At 42.3% G+C, this 22,658-nt stretch overlaps 1 protein-coding gene across 8 annotated transcripts in view; it reads right to left on the minus strand.

Annotated features, from left to right (window-relative positions):
• Positions 1 to 2,468: 2,468 nt before the first annotated feature.
• LOC131692473 (partitioning defective 3 homolog) overlaps positions 2,469 to 22,658 on the minus strand; it is a 127,155-nt gene continuing 106,965 nt past the window's right edge. For 2 of the 8 annotated variants that reach the window (XM_058979550.1, XM_058979540.1), the window contains exons 2-9: positions 19,713 to 20,419; positions 10,943 to 11,715; positions 10,150 to 10,873; positions 9,453 to 10,083; positions 8,955 to 9,396; positions 8,330 to 8,856; positions 7,666 to 8,272; positions 2,469 to 3,592 (exon numbers count right to left, since the gene is read on the minus strand). In XM_058979550.1, the coding sequence (XP_058835533.1) occupies positions 3,214 to 3,592; positions 7,666 to 8,272; positions 8,330 to 8,856; positions 8,955 to 9,396; positions 9,453 to 10,083; positions 10,150 to 10,873; positions 10,943 to 11,715; positions 19,713 to 19,892 (4,263 nt within the window). In that variant the 5' untranslated portion in view covers positions 19,893 to 20,419 and the 3' untranslated portion in view covers positions 2,469 to 3,213. Of the gene's footprint in view, positions 3,593 to 3,906; positions 4,253 to 7,452; positions 7,511 to 7,665; positions 8,273 to 8,329; positions 8,857 to 8,954; positions 9,397 to 9,452; positions 10,084 to 10,149; positions 10,874 to 10,942; positions 11,716 to 19,712; positions 20,420 to 22,658 lie in introns of those variants that run through there. The other 6 variants (XM_058979558.1, XM_058979567.1, XM_058979581.1 and 3 more) reach the window with 5 other exon arrangements.

Raw genomic sequence — 22,658 nt, forward strand, 5'->3', positions numbered from 1 at the left:
GCTGTGTGGCCAAGCTGTTTACAATTAAGGCAATTCATCACACGAGGGATAAAAAGGCGAATAGGGAGACGAATTTTATCGATAATGACGCAGATGGGCAGCGCAGACGTAGCGAAATTCATTCGAAACGAATCTGACTGTCGATAAACTTTTTTATCGCCTTCTTGTGATACTGAATGCAATTGCTTGCATTCAAGTATCTTTACGTCTTTAAGTAAGGTGTCTTTGAAACGACCAATCCCATGCTTAATTAAGTCATCAACAGTCAAACTCGATTCTGTGATGATCCCATCAATTTCAATTTCCTTTGAAGGTATATACGCTCTATATTCACGCGTAGAAAGCTCGCAAGAAGCAATCGCATTGGCTTGTTTGAGACTGCCAACGACAGTGCGAATTTTGTCTTTATTACCTTTGACAATCTCTTTTTTATCCGAGAATCGCGAAGTCAAATCTTTTGATATTTGGATAATATTTAGCGCCGTTACTTTACGCGTAAAAAATATAACCCATGGTCCCGTTGACGACTCCGGGTAAATTTTAATTCTAGTGGGGTTAACATTTTCAGCAGAAGGCTTAGGAGGAGGGTCAGTTACTCGTTCTCCCATCACGTCATCCATTTTAGCTAACAAGAAAAACTATCGCAAAAAAAAGAATGAAAAATATACTTGTTATCTGATGTGAAGGTCAGCACCGGTAGAACACACCTCGTGTTCGTGTGTGTGTGTCGTTGTAAACTCGGTGCCCGTTGTTTGACAATAGGACACTTGCTGTCCTTCTTCGTCGCGTTGCTTCTTCAGTATAAAAATGGGCCTACCTGCGACACTTCCAATCTCTTCCCGCTGAGCTGCCCGTCGGAGCCACCACAAGCGCGCTCTCTTCGTTTCCACCCCCGTGGTAGACAAATGTGGCTACCTGTGAAAACTCCACTGTCGATGCGACACTTTTCGGTGCTACTTGTTGTCCTTCTTCGCGCTGCCGCTTCTGCGGTAGCCAAATAGAACAAATGGGTCTACGTTTGACGCTTCCCCTCTCGTCGATTAAAATTGCCCGACAACATCAATACTACAGGCACGATCAGTGTCGATTTCTGCCACCGCGGTAGGGAAATTGGTCTACCCGCGGTTTACTGTCAAAACACCACTTGTCGAGGATGCCGTTGGCCACGCCTCCGAGGTCTCAACTGTCGACTCACACATGACGAACTCGCCTCTCTTTCCCACTTCACAAACGCGTAGAATTTGAATTAAGAATTTGTTTAAGGGGGGGGGGGTAAAAGGTTTCAGCGTGGAAAAAAATATTTTTTCCGCTATTTTTTCAGAACTTTGCGTGAATCGAATTGATCAAAACTTTCGTACATTATAGTGTATCATTTCAATTATTTAAAATGAGTAAAACACCTTAATTGAAAAATTGTCTCAAAAACTCAACATAGGGGCTAGGTATTGTTTAGAATGTGTATTCAAAGTTTGAAAGAAATCGGTTGAGAAGTTTTGGAATGGCAGGTAACACCGCAAATTATGTTTTTCCAGAGACGTTTTACAAAAAGCTTCGCCACCGAGTTGTTTGCCGATATTTTTGCATAGAAAAATTACAGTGTACTATTGAAATGATATACTATAATGTACAAAAGTTTTTATTCGAATTCTTCACGCAAAATTCTAAAAAAATCGCAAAAAAAACATTTTTTTCCGCCCTGAAACCTTTACTTCCCTCAATATCTCTTGAATTACTGCATTATTGATTACCAAAATTGTTTTAAAAAATACACTTCTCATGAGCGTGTAACATCATGCGTGTGTCTGGTACTGAAAAGACTATAACTTTAATTTTTTTGCTGTGAACGTGAAGGAAATGTATTATCTCATAGCTGAGTTACCCGTCGTGACAAGACACGAAATGCAAGAGGAGGCTTGCAGTTGCACGCAATACGTAAGCGACGTACACTGTGAACGTTGATTGCCGCAAAATTCTACTTTATCGATTTTGTTTATTTTTGCAAAATGATGATTAAGAGAAACAAATTACAGAATGACAGTCCCAATATTTTTTTAAACCAAATTAATATTAAACTTAGGCTGGAAAAACTATGATTTCACCTAACAGCCTAAAGATTTATCTAGAAGATAAATAGCAAAAACTAGCTGTTTACACGTAGACGTGAATTTTCCTTCAAACAAACGTTAACAAATAACGAGATTATATCCTAAAACAACCAGAGTACATCAAGAATATCTTCGACTCGGGAAAACCAAACATCTCCCTTATATTTACTAGACAGATTCATATAAGTTTGATAGAAATTTTTGTTTGATATCGATCGTTTTTCTTAGTCGTCAAGTAGCCGAAAATAACCAACATTGAGAAAATAAAACTCATACCAAGCAAGCGTGGGAACACATTCTTTTTAATTTCATTTCTTAACGGCAATTCTTTTAGTTCTTCCACATATAGAAAATCCACCCATATTATCTGTAATAGCGCTTGATTTTTTTTCTCACTATTTCACCCACCGACTCTGAGACCATCTATCCATATAACATATATTCCTGTCTCTTTTCACGTATTTAAGATATTATATTTCTGTTTGATAGAACATATTTTTCTCTCATGTAAGTAGTAAATATAAGTACTTTGAGGCGTGCTTAGTTATAAACTAACGCTCTTTATCTACTGTTGAAGGCAATGAAAAAAAATCGCGAAGGCCATTCGTTTCATTTACTCTAATATATGTACAGCGGTTTTTTTTCAACAAATAGCAAAATAGGCTTGCTTCCTAGCGATTTTCAACTCTTCTTTCATTAACGATTTTTAAATGTTCGATAAATATATACACAATATAATTTGAGTGTAGTACAGTACAATAATTTACAAACTTTAACGTTAGTTACCTTAATCATTCGTAAGTACACTTTAAGTAAAGATAGTTTCTTAATAGTCTACAAAATACAGGCAACAAAGCGTTGCTTCGATATGATTGAGTCAAGTAGTACTTTAAAAAAAATAGTTTCATTACTAAAAACACAGTTAAGCGGAGAGAAAAGTGTCTAAGATTAATGGTAACTAAAAAAGTGATATAAAACATCACTTTTTTAATCGTGAAAATTATACTCGAGACGTGGACAGATTAGTTATTCGATTTCGACTGTGTTTTTTTTCGCCATTTCATCAGGATGGAAACGCTTATTGTTCGCATCACAGGTTCCGATAGGGTCACTGATAGGGCATCGGGTTTTGAATTTGCACTTGGGTCACGAAAGGACCCCGACTTCGTATGGAACCGTGATTTTGATAACCAGCACCCAAACTGCCACTGGTTGACGACGACACGGTACCGTTCCAAGAACTCTGTTGTTGGTGTTGCTGTTGTTGTTGTTGCTGTTTCGATGGAGACGATGGATGGCTGGATTTTCGCTGGGAACCACCTCCGTTGTGGTGGATGGTTTCATAGCCGCCGTCATAGTAGGTGGACACTGGACGGGATTGTTTCAGTTTATGCTGGGCTAGCTGCTGCTGGTGCTGATGAATGGCAAGTTCCACCGGCGGTGTATTCCGGGCCGATCTTTGGGAATGATAATGATGATGACGCCGACTAGGAGTTTCGGATTTGGCGGATCGATTGTGTGGTTGTGATTTTTTTTTCGGAGTGACAGACGAAAAGCAGAAAGAGAGAGAAGGTTCGAATTTTGAAATTAAGCATGTTATTTGCTCAGCAATTTCGCTGAATCTTGACCCAGCTGAAATCTACTACTATTACTTCTACTACTAGGTACAACATTCGCCTACAGGTAGGCAATCATGCATTAAAGCAGTTAAAGCTACGGCAAAACAAAACTTTTTAGCTACTGCAAGCAACGTCGGCAATCTTATCATTAGCACTAAGCACTAAAAGCAAGCGGGGGTTACCTTTCCTCCTCCACCTTTTCCCGCTGGCGGCGCACCTGATGGCGCATCTGTTCCAGCGTGGATTCCGATAGGAAATCCACCGGACTAGGGCCACCGCTGGCACCGGACAGCGTCGTCGTAGTAGGAGATCGATCCCCAAAAAGGGTTCGGCTCACGTACCGACAATAGTCGCTGCTTAGCTGTCGCTGGTGGGCCGTGGTATTTATGGTATGATGCTGCTGCTGCTGCTGCGGCGGCGCCAGCATTCGATATCGGGCGGCGGCACTGGAGATGAGTTCTTCCACCGGCACCGGTGGTGAGGTCGATTGTGCCCTGACCCTTGTCGGCATTGGCATGTGCCCAGCTGCTGCGGCATTGTTAGCGGTATTATTAGCGATACTACGGCTGATTAGGGCGTATATATGATTAGCGGAACTACCACCATTAGCGAGATCACCGTAGGATGAGGCACGCGATGCCAGCGTTAGTCTGTTACTGCAAAGGGGGTTTTTGAGAAAGGGTAGGAAGGGGAGTTTTTATACAAAGTTTCTTTTTTTGAGATATGTACATAAATAGTAACAGGTGGTACGTGTGTTCTTCCTGTGCTTTTGACGCTGATTTATTGCAAGTTCGGTACTCCACACGGTGTGAGCGGTTGAATGCTTGCTTGTCACAGCCAAACATCCTTGAAATAAATTTTGTGCTAAACGATGTTAAATTAATGATCAAGATCAGTGAATCTAAAAGTAGTTCAATTCACCAACTGTTGGAAATATGGTATAGAATAAGTTCGGAATTAAACCCTTTACAAATGAATTGACTAAATGTGCAAGGATTTAGGGTTACATAAGTTTCAAACCAGACACTAGTTTATTTCTAGAGAAAATTTTCAATAAGACGTAAGTAACAATGAGAGCCTCTCTTTGTTTACTTTCTCTTTCGTTTATTACGACGTCATTACAACACTTTGTGCTAATTTTCCAGTACATATCGAAAGCCGACGGTTTTTACTACAATATTATGCAAAGAGTAGAGTAGTAAACGTTGAAATGGCCGAGTAATGAACAGAAGAGAAAGACCTCAAAGAGAATCTCTCATTGTTACTTACGTCCTATTGAAAATTTTCTCTAGATTTAATCATTATGCAGCCAACGTAAAACCAATGCCATCATTGAAATGATGACTTCTGCCTTTGAAAAGGAATGTTTGTGCGATCCTCTGTTAGTGATCATATTGGCGATCGTCTGAGTGATTATTTGTACTATCAGGATCGTTTAAGTGCGATGGTGATCATCTGTAAGTCCTTATATGATCATCTATGTGATCCATCGTGATCATTTAAGCGTGATGGTGATCGCCTGTGTAATTGCGATCGTCTGTGTGTTATCATGAACTTTTGTTCGATCATATATGCATATGATCGCCTGTGTATGTTTGTGTTCGTCTGAGTGATCATCGATATGAATCTATGTGGGATTGCACGTAGATAAAAATCTGCGAGTTATCGTCTGTGTGATCGTTATTGTTTGTTATCTTAATAGGCTGCGTGAGCCGATCGTCTTGGTGTGATCGTGATTATCTCCATGAGATCGTACGTGTGATCGTGATATATTGGACGTTTATGTTTCATTATCCATTCCTGTGATCGTGAACGTGTGTCATCGTGATCGCCTGAGTGGCTGTGTGACAGAATGCATGTTTTTGCCTAGAAATGGTCCCCTGTGTGATCGTGATCGTTTAATATGAGTGAACATTTAAGTGTGAATATGCTCGCCTAGGCGGGATTATGATCGTCTGAGTGTGCATGATAGTCTGTGTGCATGATCATTTTTGTGTGTGATCATCTCCCTATATGTATGATTCTTTGTGTATACGACCAGCTGTGTGTGACCATTATCGTTTGAGTACAATTGTGATCATGCTCGTCTGTGTGTGATCATTATCGTCTAATATCGCGAAGGATAGCCTGCGATCGTGTGCATGAAACTGAGAAGTTTTAGCTTAGCCTCAATTTATTTAATATTGCATGTTGTAGTGTGTGATCGTCTGCGTAATCATCGTTTAAGCGCTATCACGATAGGCTGTGATTGTCAATCTGATCATATATGTGTGTGATCGTCTGTGTGTACGTATGTGTTGGGTTTGTATATTTGTGATCGCTGGAATGTGTCTGGGAATGATCATTTGTAATCGTGATCATTTAAAAATAATTATCTGTGTGAACGAATCGTCTGTCTTAATGGCAATGTGTGATCGTGATCATCTGTGTGATCATTATCATCTGATTGTATGTCTGTCTGTAATGGCAATGTGTGATCGTGATCATCTGTGTGTGATCATTGTCATCTGATTGTATGTGTGGAATCATGATCACTTCGCTTGAGCGACATCTTGTCATCTGTGTGATCGACTGTGATATTGTGATCAACTGAGTGAACAAATGAGTGCGTCTGGGTAGCATTGAATGTGTGTGGTCATCCATGAGATCATGAATGTATGTGATCATCTCTATATATTGTTTGTGTATGGGATCACCCGTTTGCGGGTATCATGTGGGTTTAAATGTGATCCTGTGTGTGATTCTATAGTGATCATCTGTGATAATTCATCGTCTGCGAGAGATCATGTTATAATCATTCAAATGTGATGACAATCGTCTATATGGAGTTGAACTTCAGTGTGATCTCATGTGTATGTTAGTGATCATTGAATTTTCAAATAAAGCAATGATCATCTGAGTTCGTTTAGAAGTGATCATATTTGTCTGTATGTGATCGTGATCGTCGGTGATTGTCTGTGATCGTTTGAATGGAATTTGATTGTATGATTATCAATGTGTGATTGCGATCATCTGCCATCGTGATAGTCTATGAGTAAGTGTCTTTGATAGTCTGTGTAGGGTTGAATGTGTGTGATCGTCTGTGAGTGACCATTTGCGTGATCGTTCAAGCGTGATCATGATCGTCAGTGTGATTATCTCGTTGTGTATAATTGTCTATGCATGCGATCATCTGTATTTGATCATGATCGTTTGAATGTGATAATGATCTATGAATGAATAAAATTGCATGTGATAATCTGCGAGTGATCATCTGTGATCGTGTGATTGTGATCGACTGCGTATGATCGTATGCGTCAAACTGTTAGACATTTGCAGATGAAAAAAATTTCTGAGTGAAAAAACTCAGTTTTCGGTGTACTAAGTTCGACAGCAATAATTACGACAACAATGAAACGACATTAAGTAGGTGCACAAGAACAGCATAGTAATAACTGTGTATGTATGAAAAATGTGCAAATCCGTGCTACAGCATTGTAGTGTTGTCTGGGATATTCATGATTCTAATATTGGATTCATTGAAACAGATTCTAGTGTACGATCTGTGGAAAGTTACGTCAAAATTCGACTCGCAGTTTAGAGGACAGTTCCAGAACATATTAATACGATAAGAGATGGACCAGTTCGGACAATACTTTCCTAGCATAAAATATAAACATTAGCCAACGTTCGAGCTCATCTGCCGAAGCACCAAGGGTTAACACCTATCGTAAAACTAAAACAAATACCAGTTCCCAGTTTGACGATTAGAAGTTAAGAGACGACAGAATTTTGTTAATTTGTAGGCTGCACATCCGGAAGGGAAGAATTAGATACACGAAACGTTATTAGCACACATCCCGTCACATGAAACCACCATCAAACATAACAGAGGAGAAACAAAACAGCTCCGACCCCGCTACCAAACCTGGAAGCGACGCCGAATAGCCGGAGACTCTTACCTTATCTGCTGCTGCAGTTCCTCGTAGTTGACGTAGTGCGAATAGCGATGATTGAACACGTCCGTGTGGTGAATCGAGGTTGGCATCGTACTGCCATTCTGGTGCGGAGGCGGTGGCGGCGGTTGATACAGGGGCGGTTGACTTACTACCACCCCGGAGCTGGCAGATCGTTCGATTGAATTTGTGTTAGTCTTGTTCGAGTCTTTGTTAGCACCACCGCTGCTACCACCGCCTGCGGATCCAATTCCGTTGGGTAAACCTGCGATAGACGTTGCCCCATTGGAGCTTGCCGCTTTCGAGCTGGTGTTCTTCACTGTCAGTGTTTGTGTTTTATGCTGAGCGCTGACCGCACCGTTACTCATCGGAACATCACCCCAGCTAGCAGTGTAATCGGCCGGGACGTTATCACTGGCGGGCGCTATTCCATCTTTTCGATGCTTACCGAACCGGAACATGTGACCAATACCTCGGAAAAGACCGTTTTTCTTGTGACGAATTTTACTCTTACCGTCATTTAGAGACGACTGGAATGGGCTTCCACGGGACCCGAAACCACCCGAGTCAACATCCGGTGCAGCATCTTCCAGCAACCAATGTTTTTTGGCTTCTAAAAAAATCATAGCATTAAACGCCTTAAAGAACTGATAAAATTGAACAAACTTACGCGTCTCCGGTGGTCGTTCCACGGCAGCCCTCAAGATCTCCTCCCGCCCACGTCCACGCGGTGTTCGCAACGCCGTCGGTCCCCGTGGTTCATCAGCCATTTGAATCTCCTGCACCATCGTTTGCAGTGACTCCAAGCTGGAAGATTTTTTCATACCAAGCGAAGGGCCCAACTCTCCCAATCGGTCCAAAGCTTCCGCCCGCAGATCCGATTTTGCCTTCAAACTACTCATTCGACCCATCTGAGTTACGGACTCAACGGATCCCGATCCAACTCCATTACCGATCTTTTTATCACGTTCTCGTTCCTCGCGAAGTTTCTTATTCCGCTGGTAGGTTCCAGTTTCCCGTGCATCCAGGGCGGCGTGATGCTTCTCGGACATAGAGCGCCTTCCGATGGCATCCCTGCTGAATGCATCCGCCGCCGGTGGGTTAGTATCCAGTGAAAGTTGACTTGCGTACGTGACGTCCCCGTTCGGGGTGGACGTGGAGTTGTTTTCGTCCGAAGGCCGTGCCAAGTGGAAGGTTCTAAAATTAACAAGAGGAATAGAATTGTTATCGTCGTTCAGATTGATTAAAATTGATTATCAAAATCGGAAAACAATGGTGACAATGTGGTGACTCACGGTGAGGTCGGTTCCGGATCTTCTTCGATCAGTACCGCATGGCTACCGTTGAGATTCGCTGCCGGACTCCAGTTGTCGTTAGTGGCCATGTAGTAACTTTCGTTGCGCAGTCCGTGACTCGACAGTGGCGAGGGTCTTTGGTTACTGGTACTGCCGCTGGCACTTGAGGGATTGAGGTTATTGTTACTGTTGCTGCCGGATTGACCACCGGTTAGCCGATCGAGTACCGGGTTGCTGTAGCGTTTGTGCTGCTGCTGCTGCTGTTGCTTCTCACCGGAAGCTGGTTGCTGTTGCTTGTCCGGACTAAGATAGATCACAGTCGCTCCGGATTGATCACTAGAGTTGGAATTATCGATTGTTTCCAACAGCTCACCGGTACTTACTGGTCGACCTATTCGACGGGCCACAGTAAGAATGATCTTTCCCGGATGATTGCTTCCACCTATGGACGAAAGGTCAATTACTGGTTCACAGTTCTATTCACAAAACTGTACTTACCCGTCTGTATTGCCCGCCGGAGAGTATCCATCGCTTCGGCATTTGATTGCCCAAGCAGAGACACTCCGTTCACACTCAGCAACTGATCGTTCATCTTCAGCCTCCCATCTCGACTGGCAGCACCACCATGAAGAACACTCTTCACAAAAATACCCAAATCGCCATCGTGTTTACTACTTCCAGCGCTACCACTGCTACTATTGCCAGAACCGGTTTTACCTTTCACACTGACACCGAGACCGGCCTTTTCCGTATCATGTACCGGAATGTGTAGCGTTAGAATCTCTCGATTCTTCCACTGGAACCCGGCCGGATTAGTCGTAGCAGACTGTTGCTGCTGTTGAGATTGTTCTTGGAAAAGTTCCGACACCTGATTAGTTGACGCGGATTTCAGAATCGACGCCAAGGGTTTCTTCTGAACAGCCGGCATCCCAGAAGATGAATTACTGCCGTTAGTTTGATTGGATGGATTTAGCTTAGGACCCATAGATCGCACATTGTGACCGGAATCGTGTGTGTCCAGAATTTCCTCTGATTTGGCACGCGTGTTATGCTTGAGTGACGATTTGGGTAGCACCGGAGGTGGTGGCTTGGGTGGGGTACTTTTTTGTTCGCTCTCCACTCCACATCCCTAAAGAAAGAAAATGTTTGGTTTATTTTCATCTCACAAAGTTTACCGAAATCGTGAAATACTTACAATTTCTCTCTCTTCCACCTCAGCAAGTTCCTGCTGTCGGGAAACAACAATTTCAACAGTCGCCCCATATTCTGTTGCCCTAAGAATGGACACAACCTCGCTCTGAGATTTGCCCGTCATTGGAACACCATCCACCTCCAGCAGTCTATCACCCGGCTTCAGTCTACCGTCCTCGACGGCGGCACCTTTCGACAGTATATTTTTGATATAGATCGGACACTGTCTGCCCGCTTGATTGTCCCGGGTGGTAACCGAAAATCCCAACCCATTGATACCCTTCTTGAGTGAAATCTCGATCCGTTTGCCGGGCTTTCTTGTGTTCGCCGTCTGCAAACTGATCCCCGACGGGGCACCGGGAATCTTTCTCGTTGGCGAAACCGTTGCCACTTTGGCACCCGTCGTCGTTGGTTTCTCCTCCGCTTCGATCATCTGCGAGACGCGATTGTCCCGCTTGTGTTTAGCACCAACTGCCGCTCGGATCACCCTTAACCTTAGCTCCGGCGATGAGAGACTCTTCTTGAGATGTTCCTGAACGGAACTCTCCGAGAGACCTATCAGCTTGATGTTGTTGATTTCGAGAATGCGATCGCCGCGGCGTACCCGGCCTCGATCGGCCCGCCCGCCCGGTTCCACACTCTGCACCAGCAGTCCTCCGTTGTCCGGGTCTGGGATCGCCGTTAGACCCAGGGGACCACCGTTTTCGTTCACCACCAGGAGCATTTCGCTGAGAAGGAAAAGAGATAAATACCAATCTATACTTTTTCACGAAAATTTGCTTTTAAGCGAAACTTACCCATCTTTCTCCCGTATCGATTCGTAGAAGGAGGCATTTGCCTGCCCAAGCGGTTCCTTTCGCTTCGATTCCCGCGGTAGAGATTTCGAGTTGAAGCTACTGTTAGCGCTGGCCCCGTTGTACGGGGCAACGTTGGCCGCAGCTCGTTCCGCAGCATCGATCCAGCGGTAGCCATTCGCGGCTTCGGCTCCGAGGAACTGCATCGAGAGTCTCCCGGAACGGGAAAACTGCTGCGGTAGACTATCGTGAGATTCTTCCTCTGGCAGCACATTCCACTCGGGTGCCATATAGGGAACGCCGCCGTTTGCTGGTGACAGTAACCTCTCAGGTGGATCCGTATCAATTCGGCAGACTGGAGCTGCCGACCATCGTTTCGTGTCCTGATGTGCATTTGGGCTGACATTATACAACGGACTTCGTTGATCCGTTACGCCCAGCTGATGCAGGGAGGGTTCACTGCCACGTCTGACTTGCAGTCCAAGCCCTCCCGGAGGTTGTTCGTTCGAGGTAACCTCAATGTGAGGTGTTGAGCTTTCCGGACCGTACTTGCCCGGTTCGGGACGAAAAATGTCGGGACTACCGGTTCCAACCGAACTACCACTAGCGCCATCTCCTCCACCCTGTGGAACGCCCGGATCAGGTCCACCGGGACAGTCCTCGTAGCTGGCGATTATCTCCTCCCGGTCATCGGCTACATCGCTTATGTGATCATCCGGATCTAGTATGCCGGATTGTGACTGCAAGTGGTGCACTACGACCCACGATTCGGGATTCTGTGCGGGAAGAGAAAGAAAATAAAGTAATTAGTTTTCTCGCTTTTCACTTTCGGTTCCGTTTCTCTACCAGCACTGATAATTAGAGCAGAAATTGCAAATCGGTGCTGATCGAGCGATTCGGGGCGGGTGCTGTTGTTGAACATATCCCACTGAACTAGATGCAGAAGAGCGGATCTTTGTAAAACACAAAAAACCAAAGAACCGCGCGTGCCACACGCATCTGCTTCATGTATCGCCGTAATTGATTGCTTGATTGAATATTTATCAGGGTTTGGCTTCGTTCGTTGCGTGAAAAAAACCGAGCCTTGTCGGGATCGTTGGGACACGGCTGATAACAGAATTCAATTGGACTCGGAGGGGGGTGTTACACAATTACGTTAGCCATGCCCTCGTTAGCGACTTAAGCTGCAACTGGATTAGTTGGAATGGTTGTTTATTTGACACGATACATACGGATTGATAGCGATCAAGAAAGAAAAAAACACCTTTGTTATAATCGAAAAATCCAAGAAAGCACTTGCTGTTTAGTAAAGACACAGACCTACAATCGTAATGATAAAATCAAACAAGATAATTGTTGATACTCGTGCGGGGGTGGTTCACGATAAGATAAGAGCGATGAATTATTTTCTATAATTGTTTGCCCACTCGTTCATGTGTTCAGTACCTCGTCACTGTAGACAAAAGTGCTTTAGATGCCGCAGTACGGACGTGATTTATTTATCTTTATTGCATTTCGGTCGAGCCGGGCGAAGTGCTGTCATGTTTTGCAGTTGATATTGTTGTCAGAATGAATGGCGCTTTTGTCGGTAGAGACGGGAACCGGGCATGTGTCGAAATTCGTTGCGGTTGCATTGATGTTTGATGCTAGAAAAAAAATCCAGGAATTCCGCTAGTTATCACAATAACTAGGCGTGGGTTTTACTCGAAAAAAAAACTTGAGCCGATGGTTTCCGAAGAAGATTATCTAGTTGCACAATTTCACACGTTTGAACGTTCCCGTTCGGTACGGTACATTTGATACGATCACGTAGCAAAACGGAAAGGGGTTCTTGAAGTACTTAAACTGTACGAAATCAATTCCATTGCAAATTTCACAGATGTAGCAGCTATTTATTTTTCAGTGTGTCCCAAACAAAAATTCAAAAAAAAAATATGGGTTAATTCATTTTATAAGGGTTCTTATCGTCCATTAACCCCTTTTTCTACGGCATACAGGGTTTTGGAACTATTATTGCTTCTAACCTTGCGATCAAGAAACAAAAAATAACCAGGACACAACGGGTTTAAAATCCATATGGGATGGGAAGGAATGTTACTTTTTGCTATTAGTGACCCATAAACTGACAGTGATTGATCTCACGTTACAAACGTTTAAAAATACCAATTCTTACTTAACTCTAGACACTAGGACCGTACATGAATGGCCCCTTTCGATGGTGGTGATGCATAAATGGATGTCGAACAATTCAAAAGACCTGTCGGAACGATATTCGGTCGCGAGTGAAATTAAAAAAAAATCCAGCCAGGTAAGGTGTGGTTTCCAATCTTATGCAAGGAAATAACATTGCTGCAGACAAACGCTTACGGGGGAGTATCGTGTTTACATACCCGCCTACAAAGTAAAGATGAACGGCGTCGTCTCCGATTCGCGCTTGATATGCGTCGATCTGCTGAAGCACGAGGTTGGCTGGATCAAGACACATTTTTTCCCAAATTTGACTTTTTTACATTTTGTTATAGTTCTAAGTAATCAACACATACATGACTTTGAGAAAATTGAATATTTTTATTTATTTATTTGCAAAGTTGGCCTTTTTATAGGTTTATTTGGTACGGTTCAATGCATTAGCACAACTGAGCCATGGATCTTTCAAGTTTTTACAATAAGTAAAACTAAAAAATACTAGGAATGCCTATCTGCCAGATCTTTTTGACGCAGTTTGCTGCTGCGTGTTGAAATCCTTTTCCTTGGCGGTGAAGCATTAGTTGCCTTAGCCGTCGCAGTTTGGTGGTCTTCAGTCTGCTTTCTCCCGCGTTATCGTTCACGTCCAGGTTCTTATCGGTACTGCTTTCCTGCAGTTCACGGTCAGAGGTTCCTATTTGTTTCTTTATTGGTGATGCTATTTAGTTGTTGGTTTGGGAGTGGTTGTCGGGGTCATTGTCCCTTCATTATTGATTAATAGAGTCGATGTTTTTGGTTAATCTGTAAGTGTCGGTGGCTGCTTGTTAGAGTTGGAATTGACATGTTGGGCTCTGCCCGGGATATGTGATCAGCCATCCTTTGGTGATTTGCATTCGATAGTCTTGTAAGAAACTATTGATTTAGTCACCCTCACGATACGAACTCCGTTGGGAATATCATTCAACAAACTCCAAGCATGTAATAGATTTCACTTCTCCGTATTGCGACATAACTCGTTTGATATAATTTTCCTGAGCGCGCGGGGCCAGATCATGGATACGAACGTCCACCAAGTCAGTTTCCATATACATTTTCCAAATCTTAATTCTGATGTTATTAATTTGGACCTCGTGTTGCATGTTGTTCTTTGTAATGAAGTTTTCTCCCTGTGCTCAACTTCCAAATGTAATCAAAACATAATGTTCGATGCGGTGTACATAACTTCCGCGAGATTAAGCTCCATTTTAACTTTACCTGGTTGTTCCATTTCCTGAACTGTGGGTCTAACACGACTTTTCCTAAAGTCGATTGAAAACGTGTCCACTGCGCAGCCGGGGGCAACGGTACAGTACCGTTTGCGCATTGGATGTAGAACAAAGCGCTGCCTTGCTTCACCGGTGCTCATAGCATAGCGATTTTTTCTTCTGCTTTATGCGAAGTCAGAAGATAGACTGGGTAAAGTTGTTGAGATTCATTTTCGACTAATATGTAGTTATATTTTTATCCTTTTTTCGACAATCAATTAGCTAGAGATTACTGAGCAGAGAACGTTATAAAACCTTCCTGGAGCATACTTTTCTTGTATGCTTGATGCAAATTACGCAAAAATAAAGATTTTTTTTAATTTTACACTGAAATACCCCCTTAAGAAACATTTATACCAAATAATCAGAAAGGGCTATGGGGCTACATCTAGCCACTATAGAAGAATATTTTAACATTTTACATTTTTTTGGATAATTAAACAGAAAGAAAAAGACGTGTCCCGGTTTTGCCAATATCCCCATTTTGTCAGCCTACATTAATCAAAGAGTCTTCGCTGTAAAATGCGAAATAATGCGATCTTCACCGTAAAAAAACTGTTCCTGGGCATTTAATTCATAATTTTTTACTTTAAAAGTGTATAACTTGAAAACAAGATATTTTAATTCAACTGGCGCTGTAGAGCTTGGTTCTCGGAGGGACTCCGTGTCAGAGTCACTCACTGTAATTGCAGACGTGACGGAAAATGTCACTAACTAAAACGATACTTAAGACCAATTACAGCGGGCCTTGATTCTTATTGTGATATAGGGAACGTTTCAGTTGTAGGGAGATAGGGATTACACGATCGCATGGGAATTAATCACTTAATCTTCGGGTGGTTTTCATGTTTTCGAGATCGCGGGCCTACGTCCGCGAGGATGATCGTGAAGGATTCGAGCATTTGTATGTAAACGTGTTCGATCGCGTGGTCGGTTATGTGTCGCGTGTGCTGGCTAGTTTCGCATGTGTAAATTTGATTCTATCTCTGTGTGGACATTTGCATATTCTTGTGGGTTCTTGAATGTTCGCAAGGACCGCGAGTTTGATGTTTATGTTTGAGTATACAGTTCAAATGTTAGAAGAAAGTGAATTCCCCTATATTACTGGAGCTCCTGGCCACGTTGTCCTGAAACTTATTGTCTAGTGTATAAAGACGTCATTTTTTTGGGAATGGAGACATGCACCTAGGCTGGTAGGACCAAGGCTAGGGCCTTCCGGACGTGACTGATTTATGATCGCGGGAGAATGTGCGCACTTGAAACCGCGTTCATAGGTATTGAAACGTTCACTGGGGATGTTTTTTTGCGAGATCGCAGATGAAGGTGAAGTGAAGGTTTGAGTGAATGATCGCAATTGCGCGTTCATGATCAGGGTTCTAAAATCGCGCAGAGCTCGAGCGTTTGCATATTAACAAGTTTGATCGTATATGCGTGTCACTAGCGAGTGCGTCACTCCGCGTGTATAAATTCGTTTGAATAGCTGTGTAACAGCTTGCATATTTGTGTGGAGTATTGAGAGTTCTCGCAAACCGCAATTTTGAGTGTATGGTTCAGATCTAGAAAGAAGTATTATCGCGAAGAGCACAAGTGTTTCTATGTTAAGGTGTTTGATCGCGTGGGCGTTTTTATACCACATATACTAGGGTGTGTATACCTTTGCGCGTTTGATTTCGTTTACATAACCGTGTATTCCTTTGCATATTCCCATGGGGTTTAATTGTCCTTGCGGGCTGTCATTCTGACATTTAATTTGAGGTGTATAGTTCAGATAAAGGGAGACAGAAACCTCCCTGTTCTCACTGGCGTCTCCTACTGTGGCGCTTGCAGCTTGTTGTCTAGTTTGCGTAAGATACGCATTTCAGAGCGGCAGCTCCCGGACGAATATGATCCACGATCGCGTGAGTTCGGACGCTCATATTTTGGTGCTTGAAAACGCGTTTATAATTTAGTAAGTACTAACACAATGACTTAATCGTCAGGACGTTTATATGATTGCGAGATTGTAGGATAGAGTGACAGAAAAAAAATGACCCCCATCGGCCCACCCCTGAGCCGATTCCTAGTCCCACCAGGAGTGTCTGCTCCAAATTTGAGCCAAATCGAACAAGTCTAGCTAACGGGCCAACGTGCTTGAAGTTTGTATGGGATTTTTCGACAATCTACATGGAGAAAACCCACTTGCTCACATTTTCGCCGCTAGGTGGCACTGTATACATCAGATTATCACCAAAAGTGAAACTTAGGAAGATAATTTTATTATCTACAACTTTGTTGAAGACTGTAAAGCGATCTGACTCCAATAGGAAAAGTTATTAAACTTTTAACGAAGTGATGTCTGAGTCAGTTTTGCATGGGGCCTAGCAGTGCATGGTAGTGTATCAGTACTAGGTTCTAACAAACAAAACAGTTTTATGGAATAATGGTTAGATTTAGCTGAATAGTATGTTCGGAAGAATTGTAGTACATAATACGAGTTATGTTTTGGTTAGAAAATTGTAGTTCCACATCTGACCGCATAGATGGCGCCAACACTAACTTTTCAACGAAGAGAGATAGAAATTAAGTGTCTTCTACAAAGTTGTAGAACAAGAATATTGCAGTAATTCTTCCAAACACCTCGATATTCTATCTCTCTCCGTTGAAAAGTTAGTGTTGGCGCCATCTATGCGGTCACAGATTGAACTAAAATTTTCTAACCAAAACATAACTCGTATTATGTACTGCAATTCTTCCGAACATACTATTCAGCTAAATCTAACCATTAATCCACAAAAATGTTTTGTTTGTTAGAACCTAGTACTAATACACTATCATGCACTGCTAGGCCCCATGCAAAACTGACTCAGACATCATTTCGTTAAAAGTTTATTAACTTTTCCTATTGGAGTCGGATCTCTTTGCAGTCTTCAACAAAGTTGTAGATAATAAAAATATCTTCTTAAGTTTCACTCTTGGTGATAACCTGATGTATACAGTGCCACCTAGCGGCAAAAATGTGAGCAAGTGGGTTTTCTCCATGTAGATTGTCGAAAAATCCCATACAAACTTCAAGCACGTTGGTCCGGTAGCTAGACTTGTTCGATTTGCTTCAAATTTGGAGCAAGCACTCCTGGTGGGGCTAGGAATCGACTCAGGGGTGGGCCGATTGAGTTTTCAAAAATTCATTATTTTTCTGGGCAGTCTATTTAGGCGTAAGAATGCGTGAAAGATCAAGTTTGCGAACGAATTTATATTATCGCGAATCACTCGAGCGTTTGCATGTTATTGTGCCCGTTATTTTTATCGTTTGAGAGTTTGTCGCATATGCTGATGCATTCGCTGTCGAAGAAAATACTTGAATGAACAGTTCATTGAATGAAAACTGGAAAATTATTATTTATTGAACGAATTTATGTGCAACTTATTACTATATTTCGTAGATTTCCTAAAAATAAACGGTAGCCATGGTAACCCTACGAAAGGCGTCATTTTATCGCTCTGTTATATCTCTAAAACATTGACGTTTCTCTGTTTTCATGTCTCTTCGCTAGGGGCACATTGTGTTTTGTATGTCAAATAGCTGGATTATTGTTAGTGACAATAATTAATTAATTAAATGTATTAACATGTTTGTAGATCTACTGTCCTGCTTTGGGTGAGTCTATCAACCACCTAATCGGTACGTGAATTATGTAATTTGGTCCAATTCGGATTCTTTTGCCCATAGACGAGATCGTGAAAAAATTAACTGACTGACTGATTAACTCTTAAGGAAAGTTTTTGCCAATTCGTTGAGACATATTGGCCATTCCTCGTGAAGTTTCACGTGTAAATGGCCTTCACGGATTTGAACTAATTTTGAAAGAAATGTGCATACATATAAGGTCAATATATAGAAATCCCATTTTTGTGTCAATGGGAGCCATAGGGCCATAGGAGTACCCGCCGTTTTGACAAATTACCAAAACTTTTGATAGATTCTCCGATTCTATTTTCTCTAGAATCAAACCGCTAGATATTTTTTACAGAAATTGTTCAAGGAGTCTAGAAAAAAATTGTTTTAGCGACAGTGCTGCCAACTATGCGATTTTCGCAAATAAAATTAAAACCTCATTTTTCTCGCAATGCATATATTTACATTTTAAAAATTCTAATGCCATCGGGTCTCTCATACATTTTTACGTGAAAAACACTTATAATCTCAATATAATTTGAGTTTGTCCCGAGATGCACCGATTTGAAGCAAAAAACTACAATTTCTCATATAAAATCGCAAGCGCAAAAAACGACAAAAAAACAACTTAAGTATACTAATTACATACATAATTTATCATGAAATGGACGCGAAATGATGAAAAACTACGCTTTTGGTTTGCCTGTAGCAGACCATGGTCAGTTTTTATGATCATTTGAACGTTGGCCTTTAAAAGTGGAATCTTATATGAGAAAATGCAGGTTATTATCTTTAGAACGGTGTATCTTGGGATTCGTTCGAGTTTTGTCTGAAGAACACGATGACATTAGAGTTTTCAAAATGCGTATTACGAGAGCAAAAAACTTTTAATTTTTAACTGAAAAAATCCCATAGTTGGCTGCCCGCCACAAAAAAATAATATTTTTTCTTGCCTCCTTGAACAATTTCGTTCAAAAAACATCTCGCGGTTTGATATTACAGTAAATAGAACCGGAGATACAATCGAAAGAAAATGAAGGGTTTGTCGAAATTGACACAAAACTTTGGATTTTTATATATTGGCCCTAGATGAACCATTCCCCTAAAATTGGTTCAAATCCGTGAAGGTCGATTACAAGTTTGCATGTTTTTTATAACTTCGTGCGGAATGACCCATATCAATTTTATAGCCCAGTACCTCTTTTCTGTATCGAGTTCGACCAGATCTTAGTTGACATAGTTCATTAAGATTTATATACATCGAAGAAGAAATAGGTGGTCCAAATTGGACAAGGATTGGATTAATTCGGGTAATTGATGTACTTTAAGTGTTTATAGATAGTATGGTAAGAGATCAAAAAAGCCGGGAAAAATTTGTGCAATTGATTAGGATATCGGAAAAAATAAGTATTCAAATCGGTTGACACATTACAAGTCTATAGCTCATAATGCCATACTAGCTCCAAATTGGGCCAGGTCCCCTATACATGTTTTGCTAATCAAGCAATAAGAGGCAGAGAGTACTAGCAAATTATAAATCGGCTTCAAATAATAAATAAATGCATCACTTGAAACACTCAAAAAATTGAAATGCAACAAATAAACCTCAACTAATTTCGCGTAACATCCTTACCGTCTTCCTGGGCAGATTCAGCGAATAGGTCTTGTGCAGATACTGCTGACAGTGGGGAATGCCCTTCTGCTTCTGCGATACCCGGTACGTGTGCCGCCAGCCAAAGATGCCGGTAATTTTGTCCGCCAGTGCTGGACATTTTGGTGGCAGCTCGAACACGCTGGTTTTCTTCTTCATCATACCGTTCGGTTTTTCCTTCCTCTGCACGTCTCCGGAAGTTGCAGTTTATCCACCTGCCCAAGCTGGGTGCGACTTCTCACGCAATCGAGGAAGTCACGCACATTCTCTGTCGACACAACAAACACATCCACACACTGTTTGTACGGTTGATTATGACACCATCACCCAACGGGTGCATCGAATTAATTTTCACTGCTTTGCTTCTTCGACTTTCGTCACCTTTTTGCTGCGGTGCATCCGATGTACGATCCCAGTTGCAGTCGCGCAATCACTTCCTCGAATCACATGCCACTCATTACGTTTTTTTTTGTTGTGCCGCACACTCACTACCCTTCAGTAATACGGATTGCTGACTGGACCGGTTTTTTGACCGACCAGCTGATTGTTCATGGAAGCAATTCCCGCCGGGTCTGCCCCCACCGATCATCAGAGGAAAACATTTCCTTCGTCGTCCACCAGGCCAGACAGACAGTGTGGTCACTTATTACTTTTGTCACGTCAACTATCTACTAACTAGTTACGACGAACTACCGGGACAGAGAGAAAGAAAATACAATCATGAAACCACAACCCTCCTTTCAAATTTTGCGAATCGATCATCTCCTATGGGGACGGGTGGATGATGAGAGGGGATTGTTGTACTACAAATGACTGAGTTGAGGGAAAGTGATCGTTGCATAGCCTGGTTTTCCTCTCGGGTTTGACGCATGCCACACTTTCCTCGCTCGCTCGCTCGCCATACAAAACCTCTAAAACTGCAGGCGGGCTCAGATTAAATTACGTTTGCGAAAAGCCGTGTTACTCTGCGAGGCTCGTGTGTTTGTGAACGAACATGTTTTTGCTTCATTGACTACTCTCTCACTGATCCGCACTGTGAGGAACTTGTTCCGCCGTACATCGAAAAGAGAAATATTGAGGAAGTACAAACCGAAACATGCTTGCATGCTGATACGTAACAAGATTTTTCGAGCTAGTGAAAACCATTGTTGCTGCTGCTGTTGATGTTTATACCTGGAAACAACTGTCACTGATACCGCCCTTCCGAAGGCATTAAAACGCATTAAGACTAGAGGGCATGCAAAACTGGTGTTTAAGCCTTTTGAAATTTACTTCGCACGAATCGAAAGTTACACTGATTTCCCTTGTTACTCATACCGAGTGCCGTGTGGTCTGGCGTCAGCTGCATTCAAACAATAACCACCAGCACACTTTGCTAGAGCAAACGCCCAACAAAGGCAACATGGCTCCCCATTTGATGAATGATCATACAAAAATCACCCAACAGCTGTTTGGCGCGGTACACAGCAAACCAATCGCATACCGATCTCAGCAATCCAATCGAACGAACTACAACCTGGGAACAAACAATGTGGCGAATTGACAGTACCGTCTGGGGTGAGTAGAGTGGGGTACGAGAGGGTACAATGTGCAACCGAGTTCGCGCAGACATTTTATAACTCTCTCGATGAGCGGGACCTCCGCACAGGAGGCGGCAGTAGCAAGCAGAGATACATTGAACTACTATGATGTAAGAGTGATCTCCAACTGGTCAACTGAGTAATGCTGACTGACGGGGGGGCACTGTTCAAAAATATTCGTTAAGTCACATCTGCTGTGACGTGATCGTTTGCGGAGCGAAAGATTATTCGGCAAATTTGTTTTGTATGGTAATCAAAACAGAACATAAAAGTTTTGCTTTACGATTCATTAGGTAGTGCAGTTGAATTGCTGTCCAAGTTGTTTTTTTTCATTGCAATGTCTGTCGCTTGCATCAGCTCAAAATTTACGCAAAGTTGACTATTGGTTGAAGCATTTGATGACGGAATCGACATATTCTCAAATGTAGTACTGTTGCAAATGTTCAATGATAATGATTATTAAAGGACCATCAGCTCAAGTATGAGATGCCATATTGTCGCTGTTGAGTTATCTTGGAACGGTTTCAGGTCAATAGGCCGAACGTCATTTGACCGAATGAGTCATTAAACAGAAGGGCCATGGTCAAATGCCATTTGACCGTTTTCCATTTGGCCGGATGACAACCGAATGCAATTTAATCGAAAGGTAACATTCGGTCTAATGTTGATCATTTGTCGGCCCAATTTGGTCCAACATTTAGCTTTAGCTTGTCCGACCACCCCTGGCTGCTACTCAGTTATCGCTCTGGACTAGCTGAAATTGCACAGGGATAATATGCTTAGGAGTCGCGATGTGCAACTCCTGGTAATCCAAAAGTGTTTATTGATCAATACTGGCGGCGGCCAGGCCCGAACGTAGATCGCGGAAGGAAACGGAAGGAATGTTAGTCCGATAATTGCTTTTTGCTAGAGGCCGTAAGGGAACATGGGGAGACTTGACCAAGCGCAGAATTATATTATTGGCTATGGCGTGTTCTATTAGGATCTTAAATTTTTTTCAAAAATCTCCCCGTAGTGGGGTGACTTTACCAAAAAAAACGATTACAGAAAAACTTTTAAACTTTTGAAAAAGTAAATTAAAAATTGTACAAAAAATCATGAACATGCACAATGCCTTGGCCCATAACATCTCAATGATTTTGGAAGGATTGAAAACTTCTTTAGAGACTTATGTTCAGCTGAAAACCTGGTCAAGTCTCCCCATGTTCCCTATATACTACTGCGCACTCCACAAGTATCATGGGAGAAGGATATTTGTTAGCAAGTTATAGGGGTGCGCCTATTTGGTCCAACATTGATGAAGTATCAAAGTAAATTTGAAAGAAACCCACCATTTCGTTATCAAAAA

The sequence above is a fragment of the Topomyia yanbarensis genome, chromosome 1 (assembly GCF_030247195.1).
Source record: "Topomyia yanbarensis strain Yona2022 chromosome 1, ASM3024719v1, whole genome shotgun sequence".
NCBI lineage: Eukaryota > Metazoa > Arthropoda > Insecta > Diptera > Culicidae > Topomyia > Topomyia yanbarensis.